Genomic DNA, 23,550 nt, shown 5'->3' with positions numbered 1-23,550 from the left:
TAAAACTTTTTTTGCAGTCATTTTTTCTGAGGTCGTCCACGGAATGGAACCATCTTCCTGGTGAAGTGTATCCATTTACGATAACCAAAGGTTTCGAGCAGTTCTAGCTAACATTGTGTGAATGAAGCAATTTTTTTTGTTTACTGTATGGTTGTTACCTAAGTACTTTTGTATTTACAGCTTTACTATCCTAGTTTGCTACCAATTTATGATGACGTTTTTAGCCCTAGCTAAAACTGTATAATCAGGAGCCTTTGTACCTAAACGTGCTAACTTTCCGTATATGTTTCTTTTCTCATTTGTTGTAACCCACTCCCCTCTTTAATGCCTTTAGCCCTGAGGGTAATAATGAGTAAATAAGTGTTGCGTTCCAGTTGGAAAGGCTTTCATGAAAGGGAGTGGGTACCCTATTATGCATGTAATCGTGGAAGCTTGTGGGAGACTGGCAGGGTCGCGACCCATACTCTAGTAAACAGACCGTTGAAATGTTGCCATTATACCATATGTGCAGAAATGGGCACATGGCCTTAGGAATGTAGCAGGGCGTGTGGGCTTCTCACCCGTGCTTTTGGGACAAAGGAACGACAGACCACACAGTAGTGCAAACAATCACAAGGGCATTTGTTGCACCTTTCATAGACTAATGCCCGCTAGACGAGTTGCTATCCGCAAAACATGCCAATGGGCGCATGACAAATCGCGGAAGTCCGACTCACCGCGACCAGATAACAAGCGAATATGTTCACGCCGTGCTGGACACCAACGCCTGGTCGTTTGCGCATACGGTCACGTGAACAGTGGCGCGTTCGAACAATCGTGTTCGTCCATTCCAGGGTAGGCCTCGTGAGACGGTCTCGCAGAAGCATGGATTGGCACATGCGCAGAACATCCGCGCCGCTTGTCGATCCCGAGCCAAAGAGGAAGAGCCTTCTCCTTTTTGCACCCAAGTAACCCTGCCGTTAGGTGGCGATAGCAGAGCAACACTTGCGCCATCTCTCGTGCTACCCTGCGAGCATACCGACCACCGCAGTAAAGCCACGCGGCAAAGCCGGATTACAGGAGACGGGAGCTATGCGAGAAAACAACGTATCAGGGGACGCGGGAAAGTCGCACATTCCCACAGGCGTTACAACATTCTGATAGTGTTTTCCGCCCCCCGGAAGTTGACAGCAATCTGTTCACAGGTGCACAGGCAGAAGGAAGAAGACTGCAGAAAGAAAAAAAGAAAAAAAATGAATGCAATATAAAGCACACAGCCCCATTCGTCCCTTGTGGTACGGGAGTTGTCTACCAGCTGCCATTATCCTGTGGCGCACTGTATATCTGCCAAACCGGATTATGCATTAATGAAAGATTAGGAGAACACCAAAGATTACTTGGCGGAGATTTCTTTGATAACCTCCCAAAACATTGTCGCACGTATGGCAAGAACAACAAAAAAAAAGATTCAATGCAAACCGCTCTTTGACAAAACAACAATCCTGTTCAGGCACAGGGATCAACTCGTGCGAGAGCTCATGGAAACCTTCCATATGCATATCAGCGGAGATAAGTGCATCAGTCAGACTTCAGTCCGCTTCTCTGATACGGAGTTTCGGTTCTTGGTCAACTCAATCAGGTACACGGGGTAACATGTGGTGTTCAAAATGATAGCCTTGTTTTGTTCTGTTTTGATTTTTCTTATTTATTTGTGTATGTGCTTGGAATAAACTTCAGTTGTGGGTTCGCACTCATCCCTGTCTTTTTTCAGCATTGTCCTCGTGTGTCCGCGCAAGCTTTTTCAGTATGCATTTATTGTGCACTGTTTATTCATCTCGTCAGCATCTGATAGTATGCTGGGTTCCTGGGCATAGAGAAATAGACGCTAATATACTTGCCGATGAAATCGCTACGTCATTGCATCAGAAGCTGTTAATCCTATTGAGGCTGTTCCTGCCGAAGATCTTAAGCCTTTCTTACATAAGAAACTTGAAAACCATTGCTAGCACTTGTGGGATGCTGAAACGAACATAATAAAACCACATTTTGTACCTCCACAACGAAAACACGACACCTTGATGTCCTATTCTATGACTCGGGATAAGTATGTCACCCAAAATTTTCTCTTGATGAGCCTCCAACTTGTGGCAGATGTGGTGAGAAGGTCACTGTCCTTCATGTTTTGCTGGAATACTAGGAAGCAGAACCTCTGCATAAAAAGTATTTTTCTTGTAGAGAGTATATTTCTTGCCATCCGGCAATGTTCCTTGGACCATAGCCAATCTTTAAAATGATAAGTTAGTGTTAAACTTTTTAATTGATTTTAGATTATTGAAAGTGATAAGCGTTAGAAATTCGTAGCGCATCCTCTTACAAGAGGCTGCTGGTGCGATATCATAGTTTTGTATTGCACATGCTTTCAGGCCCTTGCGTTTTAAGGGCTCTGGAAATGCAGTAGTGCTTCTTGGAAATTTTCGCTGACATATTGTAGTCCGTATTATCATCGCTTCACAAAGTGTCTTTTGTGCTAATAGTACACTTCATTGATGATTTTCATTTTATTACATGTTCATTTTATGGACTTTACTGTAACTGTGTTTATTTAAAAGGCCTCTTTACAGCCACGTCACAACCAACTGTCGTAATTCATTGCTTCATTGTTAGTTCAATAACTTTGGCCTGGCGCTCTTTGGCCATACTTGGCCCTTGCGTCGCAAAACACCAAATTCATCATCATCATCATTATTGAATTGCTGTCTAGACGGTGACAATTGGGGTCAACCATTGAGTTGGAGTCAGGTCCATTCGGGCAGACCACTAAAGTTGGAATTATCCAGGGAGGGCCAATTTCAAGATTGAAATTAGTTTTGGCCCATGTATGGGTGCTGGCCAGGACCTTCAGTTAGAATCAAATTAACTGAAAAATTGGATTAACTGGAGTTGGAATTACAAGTCTACTGTACGTGGAGACAGAATAAAAAGGATAGAGAGAGAGCAGCAGACAAGCATGACAGCCTGTGCTTGCGTTGTCTTGTGTTTTTTTTTTCACACTGTCTGCAGGTACTACAGTCATACTTTGATATAAGGAAATTTTCGATGTAACGAACTATTCTAATTAACCTATCTTAGATGCATTGAAAACAATTTTTTTTTTGCGATTTAATGAAGTAATTTTGCGACCTGGTTTCAGTTTAAAGCTTACGGCCATTTCACGCTGTATACTTGGAGCCTGTATGGCTAGTAAATCTAACAAAAACTACAGTGAACTCTCACTTGAGTGAAGTTCAAGGGACCCAAGGAAATAGTTCACATAACTGAAAGTTCACTAAACTGAATATTCACTAGAATATGGAACAGCAGATGGGTTGGAAGTGTAAAGTGCAATTTATGGAGTTATGTACGTCAGCATACATATAAAGTATGGAACAGTTGTGTTGCTGCGTATCCCATTTAAAGAAAAAAAAATTCATTTGCATGGATGGTCATAAAGTGCAAGAAGTAACACGGCTGTCCAGAGAGTCTAGTATGTTTTTTGCTCTGGCATAGCTTGATGGTGATATAAGTCGTCTCACAACTTTCCAAGGCATCCTACAGGCTCAGCTAGAGTTATAGTATTTGAATGTGCCTCTGCTGTTGCATTTTCCTCATCACACTCTTCTTTGGAACAAACACTGAAAACAATTTCCAGATCCAATTGCAGCACAGGTAACGAGCTCACTGTCACTGTACATAGTGTTAAACGAAGTGTTGCTGTCAGCATCCAGCTGACGACAGACCACTGGGTTGTGGTCTCTGTCCACATACCGGGGTCAGTCACCTCGTCGTGCTTTTCCTCGTGCTCGCTTTCACTGCACAGAGGGGAGAGGCTCGATTTGTGCCAGCATTTTCTAATTGTAGCCGGTTTTACTGTCCAACAGGAGCCTCAGGTTCGTTCAGCTCAAATATTCGCTATTCAGAAATTCGTTTAACTGGAAGATTTTTGCATAGGATGTATAAAAAACCCACTGGGGATCTGAAAATTTGTTATTATGAAATATTTTTTAAACCAACGTTTGTACAACTGAGAGTTTACTGTATAAAAATGTCAGCCATGGCAAAGCGTCCTTCTGCATGAAAAGTTTGAGCGGCAAAAACACCGTCTAAGCGCACGCGGCGAGACACGGTAGGCAGGAAACACTGCTGCACCATTTCTCGTGCTGGTAAACGACTTGCAGAGGCTGTGCAGCAGCTCGTATTACCAGGAAAGAAACGAAAGCTGACGATTCCTTCGGCACAGGGGGGGGAGGGAGCGCATAAACGTGCTCAAGCAGGCGCGGGCACGGGTGGGCAGTTATGGGTGCCTGTCTGCCATCTCCTCCTTATGCGCGGGCCCCGCGCCGTATCTTGGAGGTAATATCTCCACAGAAAATGCAAAGGGCGAGCCGAAATGGTTGGTGCCTTCACATGCATTACGATGTTCCCACACGTCTGATGTTGGCGGTTGCATAATCTCACATTTCAGAGACACCGTGTGAAGTGCTTGCTCGCATTGTCACTGCAAGTTCATGGTTGTCGAGTGAAATCTGTGAACGTTCGCCTGAATTTGCGTGACACCAATAAAGCTGCCAAGCTTACTTTGTGTAGTTGTCTCTTTGCTGTTGCCATCACTGCTCAGTCTTTCTGGCAAAATTGACCTTTTCTTTTTTTTGCTCTGGACGAATGTTCGTATGTTTTTGCACTAGTTTTTTATTCCTAAGTGTCCACTGTGGACACCTACATGAATGTTAGGCATAGCGTTAAGAAATTGGGAGAGAGCAGTGTAGATCAGAGAGCAAACGGGGGTGGCCGATATTCTAATTTGCATTAAGAGAAAGAAATGGAGCTGGGCAGGTCGTGTAATGCGTAGGTTAGATAACTGGTGGACCATGAGGGTTACAGAATGGGTGCCAAGGGAAGGGAAGCGTAGTCGAGGACAGCCAAAGACAAAGTGAGGTGATGAAATTAAGAAATTCGCAGGCGCTTGTTGGAATTGGTTGGCGCAGGACAGGGGTAATTGGAGATTGCAGGGAGAGGCCTTCATCCTGCAGTGGACTTCAAGTAGGCTGATGATGATGATGACTGCGGCCACTAAATGCGATCAGCTATGGCATCCAAGATTCACTGCACCGTACAACACAACATACGCAAATCTCGGATGTGTGAGCTGCGTCGATGCATTGCTCTAGGGGTGAGCTGCACCGTAGGCACTGGTGCTCATAACTGCACTATCATGATCCAACCTTCTTGCACTTGTTTATAATAGTGCTTACTAACAAGATGCTATTTACCAGAAACGCTCTGGGAGTTTGTGAATTTTTGTTATGCTAAAATTGTAAAACCTCAAATTAACTAAATTTGTGATTGAACTAATTTTTTCACTGCAAGTACAACTTGGTTATACCGAGGTTCGACTGTATTTGTGTACCAACAAGCTCACCTCATGTGCCCATTTTTCACTAAACTGCAGGGTTACCATGGAGGAATTGGATGCTGTTAACTTGGGCAACACATTCTCAGTGGAGACGAACCAGCGGGATGAAGATGCTGACATGTGAGTAGTGTGGGTGGTTTTGACCAGCTGTGGGGACACCAGCTACTGCAACTGATAGCGTGGCAGACAAGAGCAACTTTTCATATTGGGAGACCAGCATGTAATCATGGCTGAGGAAAAGCTACCGATTTTCCTCATCCCTCAACAATTGTGGCTGCCATGTGGCACAAGTCTGGCTGCTGCTTTGGCACATGTTGAAATGGACGCTTGCATTTGTGCAAACAGGAGTTATTCTTGGTGTGCATCTCTCATTGTATTTTTTTCTTCCTTTTAATCGCAAACCCTTTTCTGTAACGTGGTTTCTTTTGTGGCATTTGAGATAACTCTCTAACTGTTTTAGTGCAACTGCAAAGCTTTTTATTCTCAAATTTGATTTTCATACAAAAGTGATTGTAGCCTGCTTTCAGACACAGCCCATTTATTGAATTTGTAGCATCCACGAAATATAAAAAGCAATGTCGCATCTTCTCTATGACCTAGTTGAGTGATCACTCAAAATTGATACTATGCCACCCTTTCATGTACTCCCATCACAGTTGCTCTACATAGCATTCACTTTGTGTGTGTTGTGTGCCACCCAGTTCTCCCAACGTGAATGGCATGCTGGTTGCAGGATGAAGTACATTGAAGAAGAACTAGCCAAACGGCGGGGTCGTGTCCAAGAGCCTCAGCCAAAACCACAGTAAGTGTAGGCAGAGCCATGGTTTCCTTGTTTCATTTCATTGATTTTCACCTTAAGGTCCCGAAGGCATAAGAGGAGGCATGTATTTCAATTGCTTGGAAAATTGACAGGACAATAAAAACAGTAACAAATGAAACAGTAAGAAATGGAAGATTGCAGTTTGTCATTAGTTATAAATTACTAGTTAATGAGTATTGGTATTGTTTTATTGTGACAATAATTATATGGTACTATTGCCAGATTAATCTATGCAATCGTTATTTGATTAAAAGTAGGACACACAACTATTTACACAGGATCCGACGCATGTGAGCAGTACACCTTTGAAAGTGTCTGGAGGTGTAGTATGCTTCACTATGTAATGTGTTGTGTTAGTATTTCCTCGAATTCATGAGGGTCTGTACATGTAACGGTAGAGTCTGGGAGAGTGTGAAGGAATTGCTCATTATGGAAGTGCAGCTGAAGATGAGGCATGGCTGTGACTGATGTGAGCAACAGTGTATGCCTCGATCATAGGCGACAATGTGTGAACCATAAGAGTTTCTCACAATATTACCCATAGGGAAATATGGCACCATGTCTATGCGAGCTTCCTAACAGGTATTGTGCCGTCATGAGAATAACGGTATATAGGTGTGCAAGGCTTGTGCTGGCTGAGGCTGAGTGCAGCTTCGCCTAAAATCCGGATCAGGCTGCACAGATGAAGCTTTCCTAAATTAAACAGCAGCCGCCATGTCTGCTTAGTGGCTATGGTGTTGGGCTGCTAAGCACGAGATCATGGGATTGAAACCCGGCCACGGTGGCTGCATATCATGGGGGGGGGGGGTTGAAATGCAAGAGCACTCGTGTACACGTACTTAGATTTAGGTTGACGTAAAAGGTGGTCCAAATTTACAGAGTCCTCTACTACGGCATGCTTCATAATCAGATCATGGTTTTGGCATGTCAAGCCCCATAATTTTTTCAAAAAATGAAATATTCATAAAAGGTTTTTATTCACTCATATTTCATCTTTCAATTGAAGTTTACCTATCTGGAATGCATAATCTAGCAAAGGAAAGGAAGAACAGAGGACAGACTGTTGCAAGTGAGTGCAGACTTTGTCATATGTCCTCCAACCTTAGCGGCCTGCCAATACTTCTTACATTTAATATAATTGTACATCTAAGAAAAAGTCTTCATGATTAAACAGAACATGTTTTTGAGTAATAGTAAAGTTAAAACAGTTAGTACGAAAGGAACCATTGTAACAGGTGCTAGCCAGGCACGTCTTCACGATGTCCTGGCTCCGAGAGTGGTGCCAATCCGAAGCCACTATATCTCAGCATTCCCATGCATACAACAGCGCAGCAGCATCTGATTTCCCTCTGGGTAATACAGCGAGAAACTCTTACACCTCTATGGAGAAGCTGCCCTCTGTCCCAGGGGTACTTTATGGCTGTGGAGTCCCACCATTGTGTTTATCCTGCAGCCTCACGATAATATGAATGTTGCAATGTATCAGCCAAATGGTTACGTACATTATAAACAAATGGGAACGAAAGACTGAATCACTGTGCGACTCTAGAGTCAGCCAGAGTTTGCCTGTTGGGCATGTGGGCTTGCATTATGTTGTACAGTGCCGTCCATTTATAACGATATCAAGAAGAACTAAAAGTGTGATCATTATTACCAATCATCGCTATATCTGGACTACCATAAAAAAAAAAAGAAAGCTGCTGAACCATGGAGGAGGAGAAAGCTAAGGAGAGGCCGTGACGTAGCTCTGTGTGAAGCTAATGGCCCCTTCAGCTGGTCATATTGGAGCGCTCTAGACCGCTCTCACAAGCAGTGTTGTTTTTGACTGGTCGAAAGAGATTGGGTGCCTTGCATTCGGCTTGTTCTTTTCGACCTCCAGCATAGAGCGCTCTCAGGCACTTCGAACCCTGTTGTTGAAGTGGTCATCGAGATTTAAAGCACTTCCCACCACGTCACCGTTACAGTGTCGCTGCTGTTGGCGACAGTCCGCCGTAATCACTACCTGCAATGGATTCTCGTCCTACTGCTGTGCCCGCCATTTTTCGCAGCAGCACTGGGAGCTTTGTCCAGGCGAAATTGGACGGTTTCTACAGTAACATGATTTCGCCTCTGCCATTTCCTCCTCCCAGAGCGGGTCACACATTCGGCTTGTGGGCTTGTTCTCTGCCTCCAAGATCTAGGAATGCCAGATCTGCCCAACTGCGATTCAGAGGATGGAGGCAACGAGTCGAAGATACTATCAGTGATGCCGGAAGTTGGCATTACTCCACGATCTTGTCGGGGCAGGTTTTCCTCTCTTGTTTGCATTTCTCGCTTTCAGGCTGAAACCATGCCAGGTTGCACGGACATGCGCATGCTGTAGTAATCCGACCGATGGATCCAGTCACGCTGTATACCTTCACAATACCATTGTCTAAGTCATTTTGTCCGAGTATTGTGCTCTAGCTTTGAAAAGAGTTCATAATGAACTCTGCAAGTTAGACTGTGAGGCCAGTCCTCAGCTACTTTTGCCAGATTCTTTGAAAATAAATCTGCATTCTTGCTGCACTGCAAGGATGCACAGGCTCTGAGTGGCTGCACACTTTATGACCATCACGACCTATGGCCAGCCCAGCTGCAGCTTATGAGAACAAACATGTATGCTGGTCATTGCTTTATAGGAATCATTTTGCTGTACTGAACACGCTTCGGGTGGCCACGTGCTGCAGAGATGTGACTATGCCACAGCGTGCCGTTGAAAAGGCCAGTAGAGAAGAACATCGTAAAGTCTTTAAATACACCGACTGCGGCCTGAGGTATATTGTTCTCACGCTAAATGAGGTCACATGGAAACAAAGTTCTGCAGGGCCGAACAGTAAGCGTATATACTGTATTTACTTGAATCTAACGCGAATTTTTTTTCTTATAAAAGGGGTCCGAAAATTGCGTGCACGTTAGAATCGAGTACTACCACCCTAAATCTTTACCATATTGCCATCAGTATTTCAATATGGCTGCCTTGTACACGCTTCGAGCTTAGTTGCCCTAGCTTTCTCCATGGGCTGTAGTATGTGGGCTTAGGCAATGCTTCATTTGGCTTAGGTTAGTGCACTGTCCGTCTTCCCGTTTTCTGCGTTTGCTCTATCAGCATGGAAGTGCCGACTGCAAAGACATGCCACGTTCATCACAATGCCGCAATTAAAAGGAATGTGATCACGTGTGCTGAGACGGACGGAAATCAGGCCACATAACGAGCATTCAGAGTTCCCGAAACTTGCGTGCGGGGCTGGCGCAAAAAGAAGAGGTGTTCTACACTGCCAGCTGCTACGTACGGCGCGTCTGCGCGACCCCTATCTTGAAAGCGATCTGCGACGCAGACAAGAGTCTACGTATCTCGGCACACCGTACTGTATTCTCGTTGCTTAGCTCACGTCGAAGCGAGAGGCCGCTTAAAGGTCAATCCCCTCACTCCTGCTACCGCACTATTTAAAGAGTTTCCAATATAAGAGTTTTCGTGTTCATTGAGTGAGACGTGTTCATGCTTGTGTGTGCGTGACACCATGTTTAATTTAGTTAGTAAGCGAATGTTTAAAAGTTTACACGGCTGCTAAAGCTACTATCCTTACTTTTCGTGTAGCTGTCTACCAATTTGCTTTTGTAATCGATGCTTTGCCTTTTGCGCGAAATTGCGACTTCTTTTATTTATTACAACTTTGGTGCATTAGGAGTAAATCTTAGTTTTTTCCAAATGAGAGAAAGTTGTATTTCTGTATGAAAGAATGAGGTGTGCAGTACTGTGAAGGACTTCTTTTTTTAGGTCACGCCAAATGGGTGAGCGTTACAATTGAGGGCGTTTCTTTTTTCTTCTTTTTTTTTTGGGTCACGAAACACGGGTGCGCTTTAGAATCGAGTAAATACGGTATGCGTGCAGGTAGCGTGTTGACCGGGCCTATGTACGACCATCACCTGTTTCTTTACGACCATCAACTTCTGGCAAGCCTTCTTCATTCTTACACTGCATCCGCCAACTTTCACTTTCCTGTGCCTCTCAAGCACACAGATATCTGCAGTAAGGAGGGTTCGTCCCTTAATTATTCACAGCAGGCACTTCTTTCCAATCCTTCCACATGGCTGCTTTAAGAGTCACAAATGCATCGTCCACTGTCAAAAGCAGGAACACTGCACAGCTGTCACTGACCTGCGAAGCATTTATTGTACAATTTCCTACAACAGTGCTGTGCCACTTTTGACTGTGGTACTGGTGAGCTTTTCCTCTCTCCTCTTGCCGACCAACCTGCTGCCTGTTCACGCACTCCTGCCGTTCTTGAAGGTGCCGTCTTACTGGCACATTCCTTATCCAGAGTTCGAGTTGCTGCTTGCGGGGTCGATGCCCATACATTTGATGCTATGGTTGAGCCTGTGCCTTTGACAGTTGTGAAGAAAAGTGTGCTCATACCTCACTGTGTCCTCTCTGTGGCCTGCGGAACAACTACACTGTGAGTGTCAAATTTATCCTCTCAGCCTGTTGTGCAACCCAGCGGTATACGAGTTGCCTCTTTTGAAGTGGATACTAGTTAGTCTCAATATAGATTTTAACTGATGGCATGTTGCACGAAGTCTAGCGCACAGGTGCCCCAGTGCCCATGAAGACTCATTGCCATTTCTATAAATGACCATGTCACTGTATTCAGAGAAGCGTCAAGCCCTGGTCAGCGTCCTTAGCAATAATTCTTCATTGTTTGATTTCATGCAGCATGCGAACGAAGTTTTCGTTCCAACTATGGGGACTCGCCACAGTACTGACACGGGGTCCGCGCATCCCATAAGGCAGAAGCCTTACCGCATGTCCGCATCAGAGCACAAGATTATCACTCAACAGGTTGACGACATGCTAGCCAAGGGCATCATCCAAGATTCCTCTAGCCCTTGGGCCTCATGGCCGATCATCCTTATGAGAAAGAAAGACGGGTCCTGAAGGTTTTGTAATGACTACCGGTGTCTCAATTTTGTGACAAAAAAGGATGTGTATCCACTTCCCCGTACGAATGACGTTATGAACTGTCTTCATTCTGCATCCTACTTTTCATCTGTAGATCTCTGATCATGCTACTGGTAGATACCCGTACATTCAGCCGACAAAGAGAAAACCATCTTTGTGACACCAGATAGCTTGTTTGAATTCTTTGACAGCCACTTGGTTTGTGCAACACACCTGCGATGTTTAAAAGGTTTATGGACACGGTACTGTTCGGGCTGAAATGAGAGAGTTGTTTATCTTGAAGATATCGTCATTTTTGGCTGCACTTTCATAGAACACAATCGTAGACTTGGCATTTTTTTCACGTGCCTTGAACAAGCTACCCTTACCCTTGAGGGGGGGATCCTGAGCCTGAAAACTTTTTTTTTTTATTCTTCGATGATTTTGATGAAACTTGCTGAGTTTATGTATTTCAATGTGCTAGCTTTAAATATACATCCAGTTTTCTTGCAGAGTAAATAACTTTCCAGAAATTGAATAAATTCAGCTTTATTGCATAATTTGCTTGGAGGTGAGCTATCTACCAAACTATACATGGCATAATAAATATTGACATATGAAAATGATGTGGAACTAACAAAAAGTGCAAATAAGCAAGTAATGTGTTCTAACCCCATTTTATATCAAATGAGAACGTTGCAAACTTCAGTGAGGGAAATCCATCTAACTGCTAAAGAAACATTTAAAAAAATTATAATATATGCAACAATCTTATTTTGTTTATTTGCACTCTACACAGCTTTGCCTTTATTGGAAAAAAAGAATCACAGTGATAGCGCAAGTAGAAGCAGAGATAATGCACCTCCGATACGGCATCATCAAAATTGTTGTTCTGAGAAAGTAACAAACATTTCACAACTGATATATTGAAAGAAAGTCTGAAAAATGGCATTAAAGGCCATTAGTGGGCACTAGGTATAATTCATGGCTGTTTGGCCGTTGCCAGTTGACGACGTAGCATGCACTGCGAGTATGTTCACTTTAAAAAGATTACGCATTTTCGGGCCCTCAGTTCCCCGCGAGCTCCGTCTCGACGCAACTTCACTGCAGATCTCGCAAGCCACCGTCAGTTTACTAGCAAGACCGTAATCCTGATCACTCTGCACTAGCTACGCAGAACCACTGCAAATATTACATGAGAAAATGCCAAGAAGATTGTTCACTGCTGCAAGTCCGACGACAACGCATGAAGTAGTGGGCTTCACAATCGAGGCTGTTGCACTATCGGCGATCAGATCTTCAACAAAATGCCAACTCTTTCGCTCCGCGGCTGTCATAGATGCAATCTTGTCGAGCGTAGCTTTCTCATGTGCTCTCTTCTAATCCATTTCCTGTTCAGTTGCGACAGCTGTGTTCAATTATTATGCAAGTGTAACCGGCATGTGGATATGCGTGATCCGGCAGAGCAGTTGAGGCATCGACGTTTGGCGGCGATACGACTTCAGCAGCAAGTTGCCGGGTATCCTGTGCTGACTGCGACAATGGAATCACTTTCGAAAGTTAGATGCATCTCTTACATTTCTGCCCGTAACGATTCATGGAACGAAACTTTTTTAGACCTCCAGCACATCCAGTGTCACAGTCGCAAGACTGAGGCAAAATGGCGGCTGTTTTCATTGCTTGAGCGCTTATAGTCGTTGGAGCCAATAATAGCGTGTGCTGCGAATTTCTTTTCTGTTGCTTTTTTGTGACCGCAGCACCAGCAATGTTGCCGACGAATAAATAAAAAAAGCCAGAAACGTGAGCTTTCGCATGATACCAAAATGGTGCTGGCAGAGCGCGTAGTTTTCGGGCTGCACCAATGCCACCTAGACTAAGAAGGCCTGTGCACTCCTCCGTGACGTCACCAAACTCTGCCCGTACGCAGCCCTTCGCGATCTTTTAGCAGATGACTTTGTGCCCGCTTTAGCTACGCATAGCTTTTTTTCTGACGTGAAGGAAACTTAGAAGTAGCTTTAATGATCATAAAAGAAGTCAATACGGTGGCCATGGGGGTTAAAGCCATAAACTTCATGTCATGTTTTAAGGGGCATTGCACGATAAATTTGCATTTTGTTTTGACCATATATTTCGCACACATATTTGTAAAGCGTGCTGTCATGTTTTTCTCCTTTCTTTTGTTGCCGGTGTGGAGAACATGACAGCTGGTGGTCGTCATCAAATGCTACGCACGTCACGCATTTCTTTCAACACACCTGACAGTTTTGTAATCTTTTGCCCTGCGTCAGGCCACTGAACAGTTGAGTTTACAGGGCGGAATATGCGTTATGATTTGCTGTTTCTCGTTGCCCGGGGGCACACGAATTTACGAAATGTAAATATTGCATCTAGGAGGATTTTGTTGTCACTATTTTTCAAATGTATACACTATCCAAATTTTCAAGCAATGATACCAAAGGGCACATATATTCAGAACAAGAAAGACATTTTATTGCCGGACTGAATGATTGAATACATTTCAGCTTATATATACAAACAAAACATAAGCACACACAAATACAAATGCATATACCGTGTACAAACACACAAATACAAAGACATGATTTCAGAGTAAGTAACTTTCTCTTCGTTTCATCTGATTTCTTTTTGTTTAGCTCTTCATTTCTCAGAGCAGCATAGTTCTTAAGCAGGATGTTTATTGCTGGAAGCAAAACATTTTCCATTATGGAATCTGGAGTGTGGCCAACTCCACAGGCATCAAATTCTGCGCTATCGCTCAGCAAATACATAAGCACACTAAGTAGCATCGCTTGCTGGTTAGTTTCAGCATGAAATAGGGGCTGATGTTCTTTGCTAGTGACACAGTCGAAAACAACCTTTGCGCAGAGGATTGCGCGAATAGCAGCTGGCTGTGGGAACTTCCGTCCACCTAGACTGATGCTCTCAATCAGCACGTAGTCACTTTCTTCTAGCCACTTTCACGATGCTATTTTGTTCAGCTTCATGCAGTTTTTGTAACCTAGTGAATGATGCACCCTCCAACCTTTTGTTCCGCTCATCATAAGAGTCAAAATGAGGGTAATACAGGCACTTGTCAGAATTTTTTCTGGTTAACCCAGTTATTTCGAATGCATTTCAGTAAATGTACTGTGTTGACAACATGAAATAAAGGTTTCTGCGGATTTGCCGGATGAGGATACACTATTTCGAGGTTGTTGCCTCCTGCAAACAGTGACATTACCTTTCTCTTAATTGAATTATTATCTGTTATTACTGCCACGACGGGAAGGTTAGCATCTTCAAGACAGATTATTACTTTTTTGAGGACCTTATGTAGTTCTTCCGCGGTGATTTTCGACACTGGTAAGATATGTGCTACATCTATGAATGATGACAATAAACTCTGAACCATAAAAACATGGGCTGTTTTAGCTGGTTCAGTGCTTTTAACAGAAGCTCCTGTTAATCTGCCTGCCTTATAGTCAAATTGTTGCAAGTGTATTTCATCAGGCATTAACGTGACATTTTTTTCACGCTGTTTCAATAGGCTGGCCCGTCTTGTCATTACCTTAGGAACCTTTTTTTCATTTTTTTCCTTCAAAGGACTCGCATCATGAGCGGCACATACACATTTGATTGTCGAAGTGTGAGGCAATGCTATGTTACCGCTGCTTCGCCAAAAGTTATACCCCTGGGGTGAAATAGTGTAAAATACACTCGACGGAACTAATAGTTCAGCGGAATACCGTTTGCTCCTTTTCATAAGGAGCTGGCACTGTTCTCTGAGAAACATTATTCCTTCCACTCTGTCATCATCCAGCAGGTCTCCACTGGAATGCCATTGAGGAAGGAAACCACAAGCTTTAACACACCATTCACTTTGTCATACTGTCCAAGTTCACTTCTACAACAATACTCTTCCACGCTTTCCAGGAGTTGCACCAACACACGGAAATCGTGAATTTCTTCTGGAATTGTAAGCCATTCGCCGGAAGTGGGAGGCGCGCACCTCCCAAAAACACACGCACAGACATATCTCATGATATGACCACAGAAGAGAGAAGCTTCGGGGCTTCCATTGCTGCCTCGATGTGAGCAAAGATCACGTGGTTGTCAGAATTCACAGGGGACCGATGTTTCTTTGATTGTAGCAGGTGTAGGCGAGACACGATGTCGTCAAGGCAGGTCAACTTGTTTTCGTGTAGCTCTTTCTCATGTGCCAGCATGGACTCTTCAATCGCTTTCTGAAGTTGCTCATCACCTCTGCGTTTTTTCTTCATTTCCGGTTCCTCTCTCGACTGGTGAGTGTCCGAGAGGTAGCCAGGAAAGACTGCTGGCATCGTGCGTGAGTCGCGTCAGATTCATTTTAACTTCAGTGGTGCGACCGTCACGATCTGTATATTTTGTCGTCGTGTGGAGATATTGCTCTTTCAAGTGACGTTCGCATACCTGCACAAAAGACAGATAAAATCCACCTGGTTGAAATATGAATTGTGGTGAGTGTATGCACATGTAGTAAGAGTACCAATGAGAAGCACATAGAAAAAACACAATAGGACAGTTCAAGTGCCTCTACGTAAAAGGGTGGCGTCCTATCGTAGCAAATTCTGTAGCTAAAGGGGCTGCAGCAAAGCACTGCACTTGGAAAATGAAAATTGCGCTGATGCCTGCAGGCACAGGAAATATAAAATGCTGCAATGCCGCTTATGTTTGCTTGGGTAACATTCGTGGCTCTAGTAGGTGAAAAATACTGATATGAGAGGTAGCTACGTTCATATAAAATAGGTAAATAAGCAAGTACTTTCTTGGGCTACACGTCGAAAAGCGTGCTCACAAAAGCTCTCTCCTCACATGTCGACATAGCCTTCTATGTACCACAACTTTGCAAAGAGTTATATATAAATGATACACAAAAAAAAACTTTGTCATCTCCTGCACACAAATATTTACAGGTAACCAACACAAAAACTAACACTTACCTGTGGATTCTTAAGCAATGCGACGTTGATATCGTCGCGCCGCACAGCACACTGCCATTTTGATCTCCGCTCAGGATCGCGGGGGAACTCAAGCAGTCGCACTTTTGGCCCATTGTCGTAATTTCCTTTGCAATTCGGTACACAGCAGTGTCCCATTCTTCTGCGTCGGTGGTACACCAGCACGAAAAACAGCGATGTTTGGCACAAGATGAACAGCAGCAGTGAAGAATGGCACCTGTGCCTCAGCTCAGCCACGAGCCTGCCTGGGCATGCCGTGGATGGATGGATAGAAGGTAGGAGTGTCCCCTTTGAAACTTGGTGATGGCAGTTGCCACCATGCCCAGCTTTTTTATTTTTGTTTAACTGTGTTGGACTGTGTTGAATTAAAATTCGCCATTTTCTTTAAATACGTCTTCCTACACTTTTAACCTTACATATAACCTTCCAACCTTATATATCACCTCTCTCCGTTTGAGCCACCAATCCTCCAATCGCTTTTTGCTAATTTCCACCGCATATTTATTTACATGACTATTGTTAATTCTGAACCCTAGGGCCTCAGGAAGCGTGACTGTGCCAGCATCGACATTGGGATGGATAGCATCACATTTTAGTATGAGGTGTTCTATTCTTTCTACAGATTTACCAGAGACAGTACATGTGTCTTCTTCGTTAAATTTCTTTTTATTGCTCCACGTTCTAAGACATCCTGACGTAGCTTCAAAGAGTAGGGCACTGCCTCTTGAGTTTTCCTAAAACGCTTCCTTCCTGATCTGCTGTTTCCAGTATCGATATAGTTCCACGCTATGCTTCTTTTCCATTGAATTTATCCAATTTTTACCTTTCGCGTTTTTAACCTGTCGTTTAATGCTCTGTCTTCTTTCGTCCTCGTGTCTGGTATACTTACTGGTTAGCTTCCTAGTTCTTTTCTGCCATTGTGAATCAACGCTCTTTATGTATAGGTATTTATACACCTTAGCTGCCCACCTGTTATCGTCCAATTTCCTCAGACGTTTTTGGTATAGGATTTTACTTTGAGCTTCCCGTGCTTCGAACGATGCCCAACCCATATCCCACTGTACTGCTTCGTTTGTGGTTTTCCCGTGGTCACCTGGAGCTAATCTTCCCGCAGCTCTCTGATTTACTTCTTGTCTCGACTGAACCTCTGCCCTTAAACACAGGACCGCATTCCCGAAAGTAAGCCCCGGCACCATTACTCCCTTCCAAATAACTCTCAGTACCTCATACCTGTTGTACCCCCACAATGCACTGTGTTTCATTATCCCGGCATTTCTTCACCCCTTTGCTATGACTGTTCGTGTTATTTCGTGTACCTCTGCCCTATGTTTATCCATACCCCTAGATATTTGTATTCGGACACTTGGGGTATTTCATGGCCTTCTTTTGTAAGCTCCTGACTAGTTGTATCGACGAAAAACATCCCACTGGACTTAGCTGCACTAAAACTGAAACCTAGACTGTCTCCTTCGTCTCCAAAGTAATTTACCAGTGTTTTCAAATCTTCCTGGCTATCTGCTAACAGTACAACATCGTCCACATACATTAAACCCGGTAGTCGTTGCTCAACAACCTTTCCGCCTAATCTGTACGACAGATTATACCCTAGATTGCTTCGTTGTAACTTTCTTTCCATACTTATCATATAAAGCATGAACAGCAGCGGTGATAGAGAACAACCTTGCCTTAATCCTTTGTGTACCTCGACAGTTGTCGTACTCCTAATTCCTTCCCATGTTATTTCAACATAATTTTCTCGATATATTTCCTGTAGAAAATCAATTACCGCATGACCGATACCTTCATCTTTTAATATGTTTCACAAGAGTTCCCTGTTCACATTGTCGTATGCACCGCTTATGTCCAGGAAGGCTAAATACAGAGGTCTATTTTCCACCTTAGCTATTTCTATGCACTGGGTAAGCACGAACAGGCTATCATCTAAGCGCCTACCGCTTCTGAACCCGTTCTGAAGTTCTCCGAGTATTCTATTACTTTCTACCCATGACTGCATTTTTAATTTCACCGCCTGCATCGCCAGCCTATATATAACTGGTGTTATTGTAATTGGTCGGAAGGATTTTATGTTCTTTTTATCGCCTTTCCCTTCATTTTACTCTGTTTCCAGCTGTGCGGAATTCGCTAATTTGTTATGACTGCCTCCAATGCTTTTATCAGCATTTCCTTGCTTCTTGGGCCAAGTTCATTAATTAACTTGATTGGAATTTCGTCAATGCCTGCGGAAGTGCATTTTGGAACATTTGCTTCTGCCTTTTTCCAGTTAAGATTGGTCAGTTCTAAGCTGTTTTCTGTTATGCTATCCTGTGTTGCTCCCTCATTTGGGGCGATTACCCTATCGTCTTTCCTAAATGACTCTGCTATAACTGAACCAATGTAGTTCACAGCGTCATCTCCCTCTAAACAATTTCCTTCGGCATCGTGAATCTGTTCCCGCTTTCGGTGATTCGTTTTACCCAGCCATCTTATATGGTTCCAGAATTTTCTTGACCCCCCTTTAGTTGCAGTGCAAACTTCAGCCAGCCAGTGATCAGAGGACTGCTTTATTTTAGCCTGGACAAGGACCTGCACTTGTTGTTTCTTTTGTCGATAAGATTCCCATTTTTGGCCTATTTCCTCTTCAGATAACTGCGCCCTCTTTGCTTCTCTGTGTTCCCGAGATGCCAATCGTCGTTGTTCGATGGCCTCTCTAACTTCCTTATTCCACCAACTTCGTGGCTTCCTGTTTCCTCCCCAGCGGTTTACTCCTTTTACTTCTTTTTTTTTTGTACTAATGAGTAGTTCTAACTGATTATAATTCCACCTTTCTATGGGATGTTTCTCTATTGCTTTCTCTATGCCGGCCGCTATTTGCGCTATTCCATCCATCCATCCATCCGGGTGAAGTGACGTCATACCGTGTCGAAGGAGGAATGCGGAGGCCTTCTTAATCTAGGTGACGTTGGTTGTGCGCGACAAAAATGGGCGTGATTTCTCCCCAATTTAAAGAGCAACGCTTGTGGGTTCGCATCTTTAGATTACAATAATGAAAGAACTGTGCAGTATCTTGTAACCAAGTTTTGGAGATGGGCACAGAAACGCGTCAGGAACACAGAAAATAAAAATTGAACATACGAATTTTGGGGCCCATTTTTGGTCCCAAATACCCGGGTCCCCCCTTAACTCAAAGAATTGTCACTTCGGCCAACGACAGGCACTGCTACTTGGGAGATCTAGTGGACAAGCACGGTGTGCGACTAGACCCAGAAAAGGTTGCTGCAGTTAGCAACTTCAAACAACAAGTCACAACTTGAGCTGAGAGGTTTCTTGGGTCTTTGCTCATATTTCCAACATTTCGTGCCCAACCTTGTCGATACTGCCTACCCTCAGACTTCATTGCTGTGCAAGGGTAAGCCTTTCATTTGGAGAGCAGATTGTGATTCCTCGTTTCGTCAACTGAAGTTCCTGCTCTCTATGAGACCCCTACTTCGTTATTTTTCTGCCACAACAGAATTGCACAACGACGCGAGGGGAATCGGCTTTTGTGCTGTCCTTGTCCAGCATTTTGGTGATGCCGAGCATGCCACTACCTATGCCAGCCGGTCATTGAGCAAGGCTGAACAGAACTACACCGTTATTTTTGCTGTCCATGAGGTCCACTCATATCCCTATAGGCGCCCTTTTACGATCGTTACTGATCACCATTCATTATGTTGGTTGGTTGGTCTCCAAGACCCATCTGGTTGCCTTGCTTTATTGGCGCTGCATTTGCAGGAATTTGACTTTGCAGTCTGTTTTAAGAGTGGCCATTGCCATTGTGTGGACGCCGACTGTTATTCGAGGCTCCCTCTACCAACAACTGCATGTGACGCTGACAATTTAAATGAGTTTCTGGCTGCCATTGATGACATTCTTTTTCCCGACCTGGCCACCTTCTGGGAAGAGCAGTGCAACAACCACAGCCTGGATGCCCTCTTTTTCTGTCCTTGCTGTCGCTTTAGCATAATAATATTCTGAAGCACAGCCATTTCAGTCTGTGATGACACATTGGCATGAATCCACCAAACAAGGCAAATAGATTCACAGATTGTTCGTGGCATGGTACATAGTGTACGGCATTGCATGCGCGCTCATTTCACGCTTTTTACTTCTTCCAGTCCCACCTGGCCGCAACAATTGCCGGGAGAGCACATTCTTAGTAACACAATGTAATAAATCACTGAGATTAACGCAATGCTGCACTCGCAGCGTCTTTGCCACGGTACGAAACCTATGGGGCAGCACACGCATGGGCACACACCACCATAACAACCAGTGATGTATTACCAGTGATGTATTGGCAATTCACAGTGTTGCATATGGTTTTCTTTAGTCCTGCCCTTGGGGCATGAAGAAACTTAACTCTTTCCATACCGTGCCCATTGGGCATCGTTAGCCCGCTAATGATGGTTTTAAGCGCGGCTTTTGACACCTGTGCCACTCACGGACACTCTGTAGCATAGGATGTGAACGAGGAGAGCTATTTTTTTGTTCTCTAAGCAGTTCACTTTTTCCCTGTCAGGCGTTTATTTCTGAATGCACTCTGAAGTTTCACAATCTTCAAAGTAGAAAGCAAAAATGGCCCCCTCTGGGAGCAGTGTGTGTGCTTCAAAAAATCGCCAATGTCTTGATTCCGTTGCGTCTGCGGCTGATTTTATTGATGGATCGAGCAGCAGCGAGTCTGAGAATGCTGCCTTTTCGTCGGACTTTGACACATCGGCAGCTGCACGCCGCACGCCAAACTGCACCTAAATTTTTGTAGTGGAATACCTCAAGGAAAAATTTTGATTTTTTTTGGAGATAGTGCCTATTATACAGCTATACATTTTGTATACATATCATTTATTTTTTATTTATTATATTTATTTACAGTACCCTTAAAGACCCCACAGGGGCATTACATAAGGGGAAAAACATTATTGCAGACTCACAGATAATACAAAAAACAAGAAAAAAGGCGCAGGTTTATAAATAAAATACAGCGGCACAAAATGCATCGGAATTCTTGATAGATGCTATGTCTTTCGGCAGTTCATTCCGAAGTTTAATAGCTAAAAGCAAAGGAGAGAATTTGAACAAGTTAGTCCTGCGATGGGCTAGGTATACTTTGAATGGATGATCAGTGCATTTGGAGATGCATGAAGCATCTGAAGATGTATGGATATGTTCTAGTCTGAAAGTACAAATTCTGTGGTAGATTTTGAAGAAGTAATGAAGAAAAGAAATGGTCATCGTTGCTGAAGTGTTTGAAGATTCAAGGTGTTTCGAAGGTGTGTAATACTGTCGTGTGTGTAGTTGCTTGTTATAAAACGAATTGCACGATTCTGTAATGATTCCAGTGACTGCGTTAAGTAAGCCTGATGCGGATTCCAAATAACAGAGGCATATTCCAGCTGCGGTCTGACTAGAGTGTTGTACACCAGATGCTTCGTGTCAAACATAGCCATGTAGAGTGTTTTACGTATAAGTCCTAGTGTTCTACTCGCCCTGCTGGGGATGTATTCTATGTGCTGATTCCATGTTAAGTTAGTTGACATGACACCGAGGTATTGTACCGGCTCAATGGCAGCATTGTTGATATAAGAAAATGATCATTTCAAGCGGCGTGTAGTGAATGTCATTGCCTTGGTTTTATTAACATTAATCTGCATTAGCCACATGTCACACCATGATGATAATGTAGTAAAATCAGCCTGCAGAAGAAGAGAACCGCTAGGTTCATTAATCAAGTATCTGATGACTGTGCATGCAACTCTTGGTGTTCATGACATGCAAACCGGGATCGGTGTTCACTAAAGTTTATAACAATGCAGTCGGTTAGTTCTGCCCAAATGAAACCTTGCACACACAAATGCGTGGTACACGTAAAGATATCCTTTAGCCATCATATGGTTCTGCAGTTGCATGTGCAAGCGGTTAGCAATTTTGGGTTCAAAGCAAGGAAATGGTGCAGAGTGCTTATTTACCATGTACCACATTAGTGTAGCCTATTTCAGTTGGGCTGTGTTTTCTTTTCCCTATCTTATAACAATGTAGGCCTTCCTAATATGGTACCGCTATAAGATGGCCATCGAAGTACGTGGGCAGGAACGGCAGTATGTGAATGAACAGATTTTTATCGGTTATTGGCATTAATTTTAAGAATTTCGGTGGCAACGGTGCCACTAAGCTTCTCGATGCTTACTGATTGGGTGATTATGGTTTAAGGTAAGGGTACATACAGCCCCTGCCACGGAAACCGTAGCTGTCTTTTTCATGCCGGAGACCTCACTGATGGAATCTATTGTGTACCATGCCTTGTTTATGGTGCTTTATTCCTGCACGTTACAACACTGTTACGGTGGTGCCATGAAGCTCTCGTAACATATTGTCAAATAACACTAGCGCATGCCTTAATGAGGGCACGCATGGAAACAAGCTCAGCGTGTTTATCCCACATCACATTTTTTAATTCAAAGTACCTTACGCCCTTTGAGGCATTGGGTAAGGGGGGCCAGTATAATAAAATTGGAACGCAAAACAAGACCAAACAGACTTAGAACAAGCTGCATATAAGAATACAGACACCAGTAAAACTTCAGAAAAGAATTATAGGCATAAATTCATACATATCAAGTGAAAAGCTATATAATATGCAAGATCTATCTGGAGATGTATGATAAGAAAAGAAAAGTAACACACTTTCAAACGAATGTGCTAAGTGAGAGAACCAAGTTAATATGGAAATATACAAAGAAAATTCCAGGTACAGTAGAACCTCATTAATACGTAGTTGGCAAGGAATGTGGATCAGGTACGCACTAGTGATGTACTATATAAACGACAATGGCAGTTGTGCGGCTCTAAACTTACCAGCCAAAAAAACGTTGGTAATTCTCACTCAAGCACATGCAGACAAGTTTTATTTGAGAGCATGCAGCAAAAACTGTGATTTTCACTTGCTGCTGTGGAAGCCCTGCAGTGACAACGACATACTCAAATTCAACAAGGCCACGAGCCAGTTCCTCCATCAGGCCCCACTTCTTCGAAAACACCCTCATGACGGTCAATGCACTAGCCGCGTCTAATATGGAAGTGTCATCATCCACTGATGACGACGTGGAAGCATTAGGAATTATGGAATCAAGAAACATGTCCTGGCTACTATGTTTTGAAATCACTATCAGTAGTGACCGTAGTCTGGGAAAGGTCCGTATGCCGCAATTTCGCCATCTATTGCCTGCGTGCACAACATTGCGCCAATTCCATGCTTGTACGTGCTGAAAAATGAACTAAATACTATGCACTAACCACTTGGCATGCAATGGCTACA

General features: G+C 43.6%; 1 protein-coding gene across 1 annotated transcript in view; it reads left to right on the top strand.

The window, feature by feature from the left end:
* Window positions 1-23,550, top strand: part of LOC135900795 (splicing factor C9orf78) — a 253,901-nt gene that overhangs the window by 98,067 nt on the left and 132,284 nt on the right. Inside the window, exons 4-5 of the mRNA XM_065430376.2 lie at window positions 5,465-5,548; window positions 6,162-6,230. Of these exons, the coding sequence (XP_065286448.1) occupies window positions 5,465-5,548; window positions 6,162-6,230 (153 nt within the window). The remainder of the gene's footprint in view (window positions 1-5,464; window positions 5,549-6,161; window positions 6,231-23,550) is intronic.

The sequence above is a fragment of the Dermacentor albipictus genome, unplaced genomic scaffold (genome assembly GCF_038994185.2).
Source record: "Dermacentor albipictus isolate Rhodes 1998 colony unplaced genomic scaffold, USDA_Dalb.pri_finalv2 scaffold_53, whole genome shotgun sequence".
Taxonomy (NCBI): Eukaryota; Metazoa; Arthropoda; class Arachnida; order Ixodida; family Ixodidae; genus Dermacentor; species Dermacentor albipictus.
This window is presented reverse-complemented; position numbering and strand designations above follow the sequence as displayed.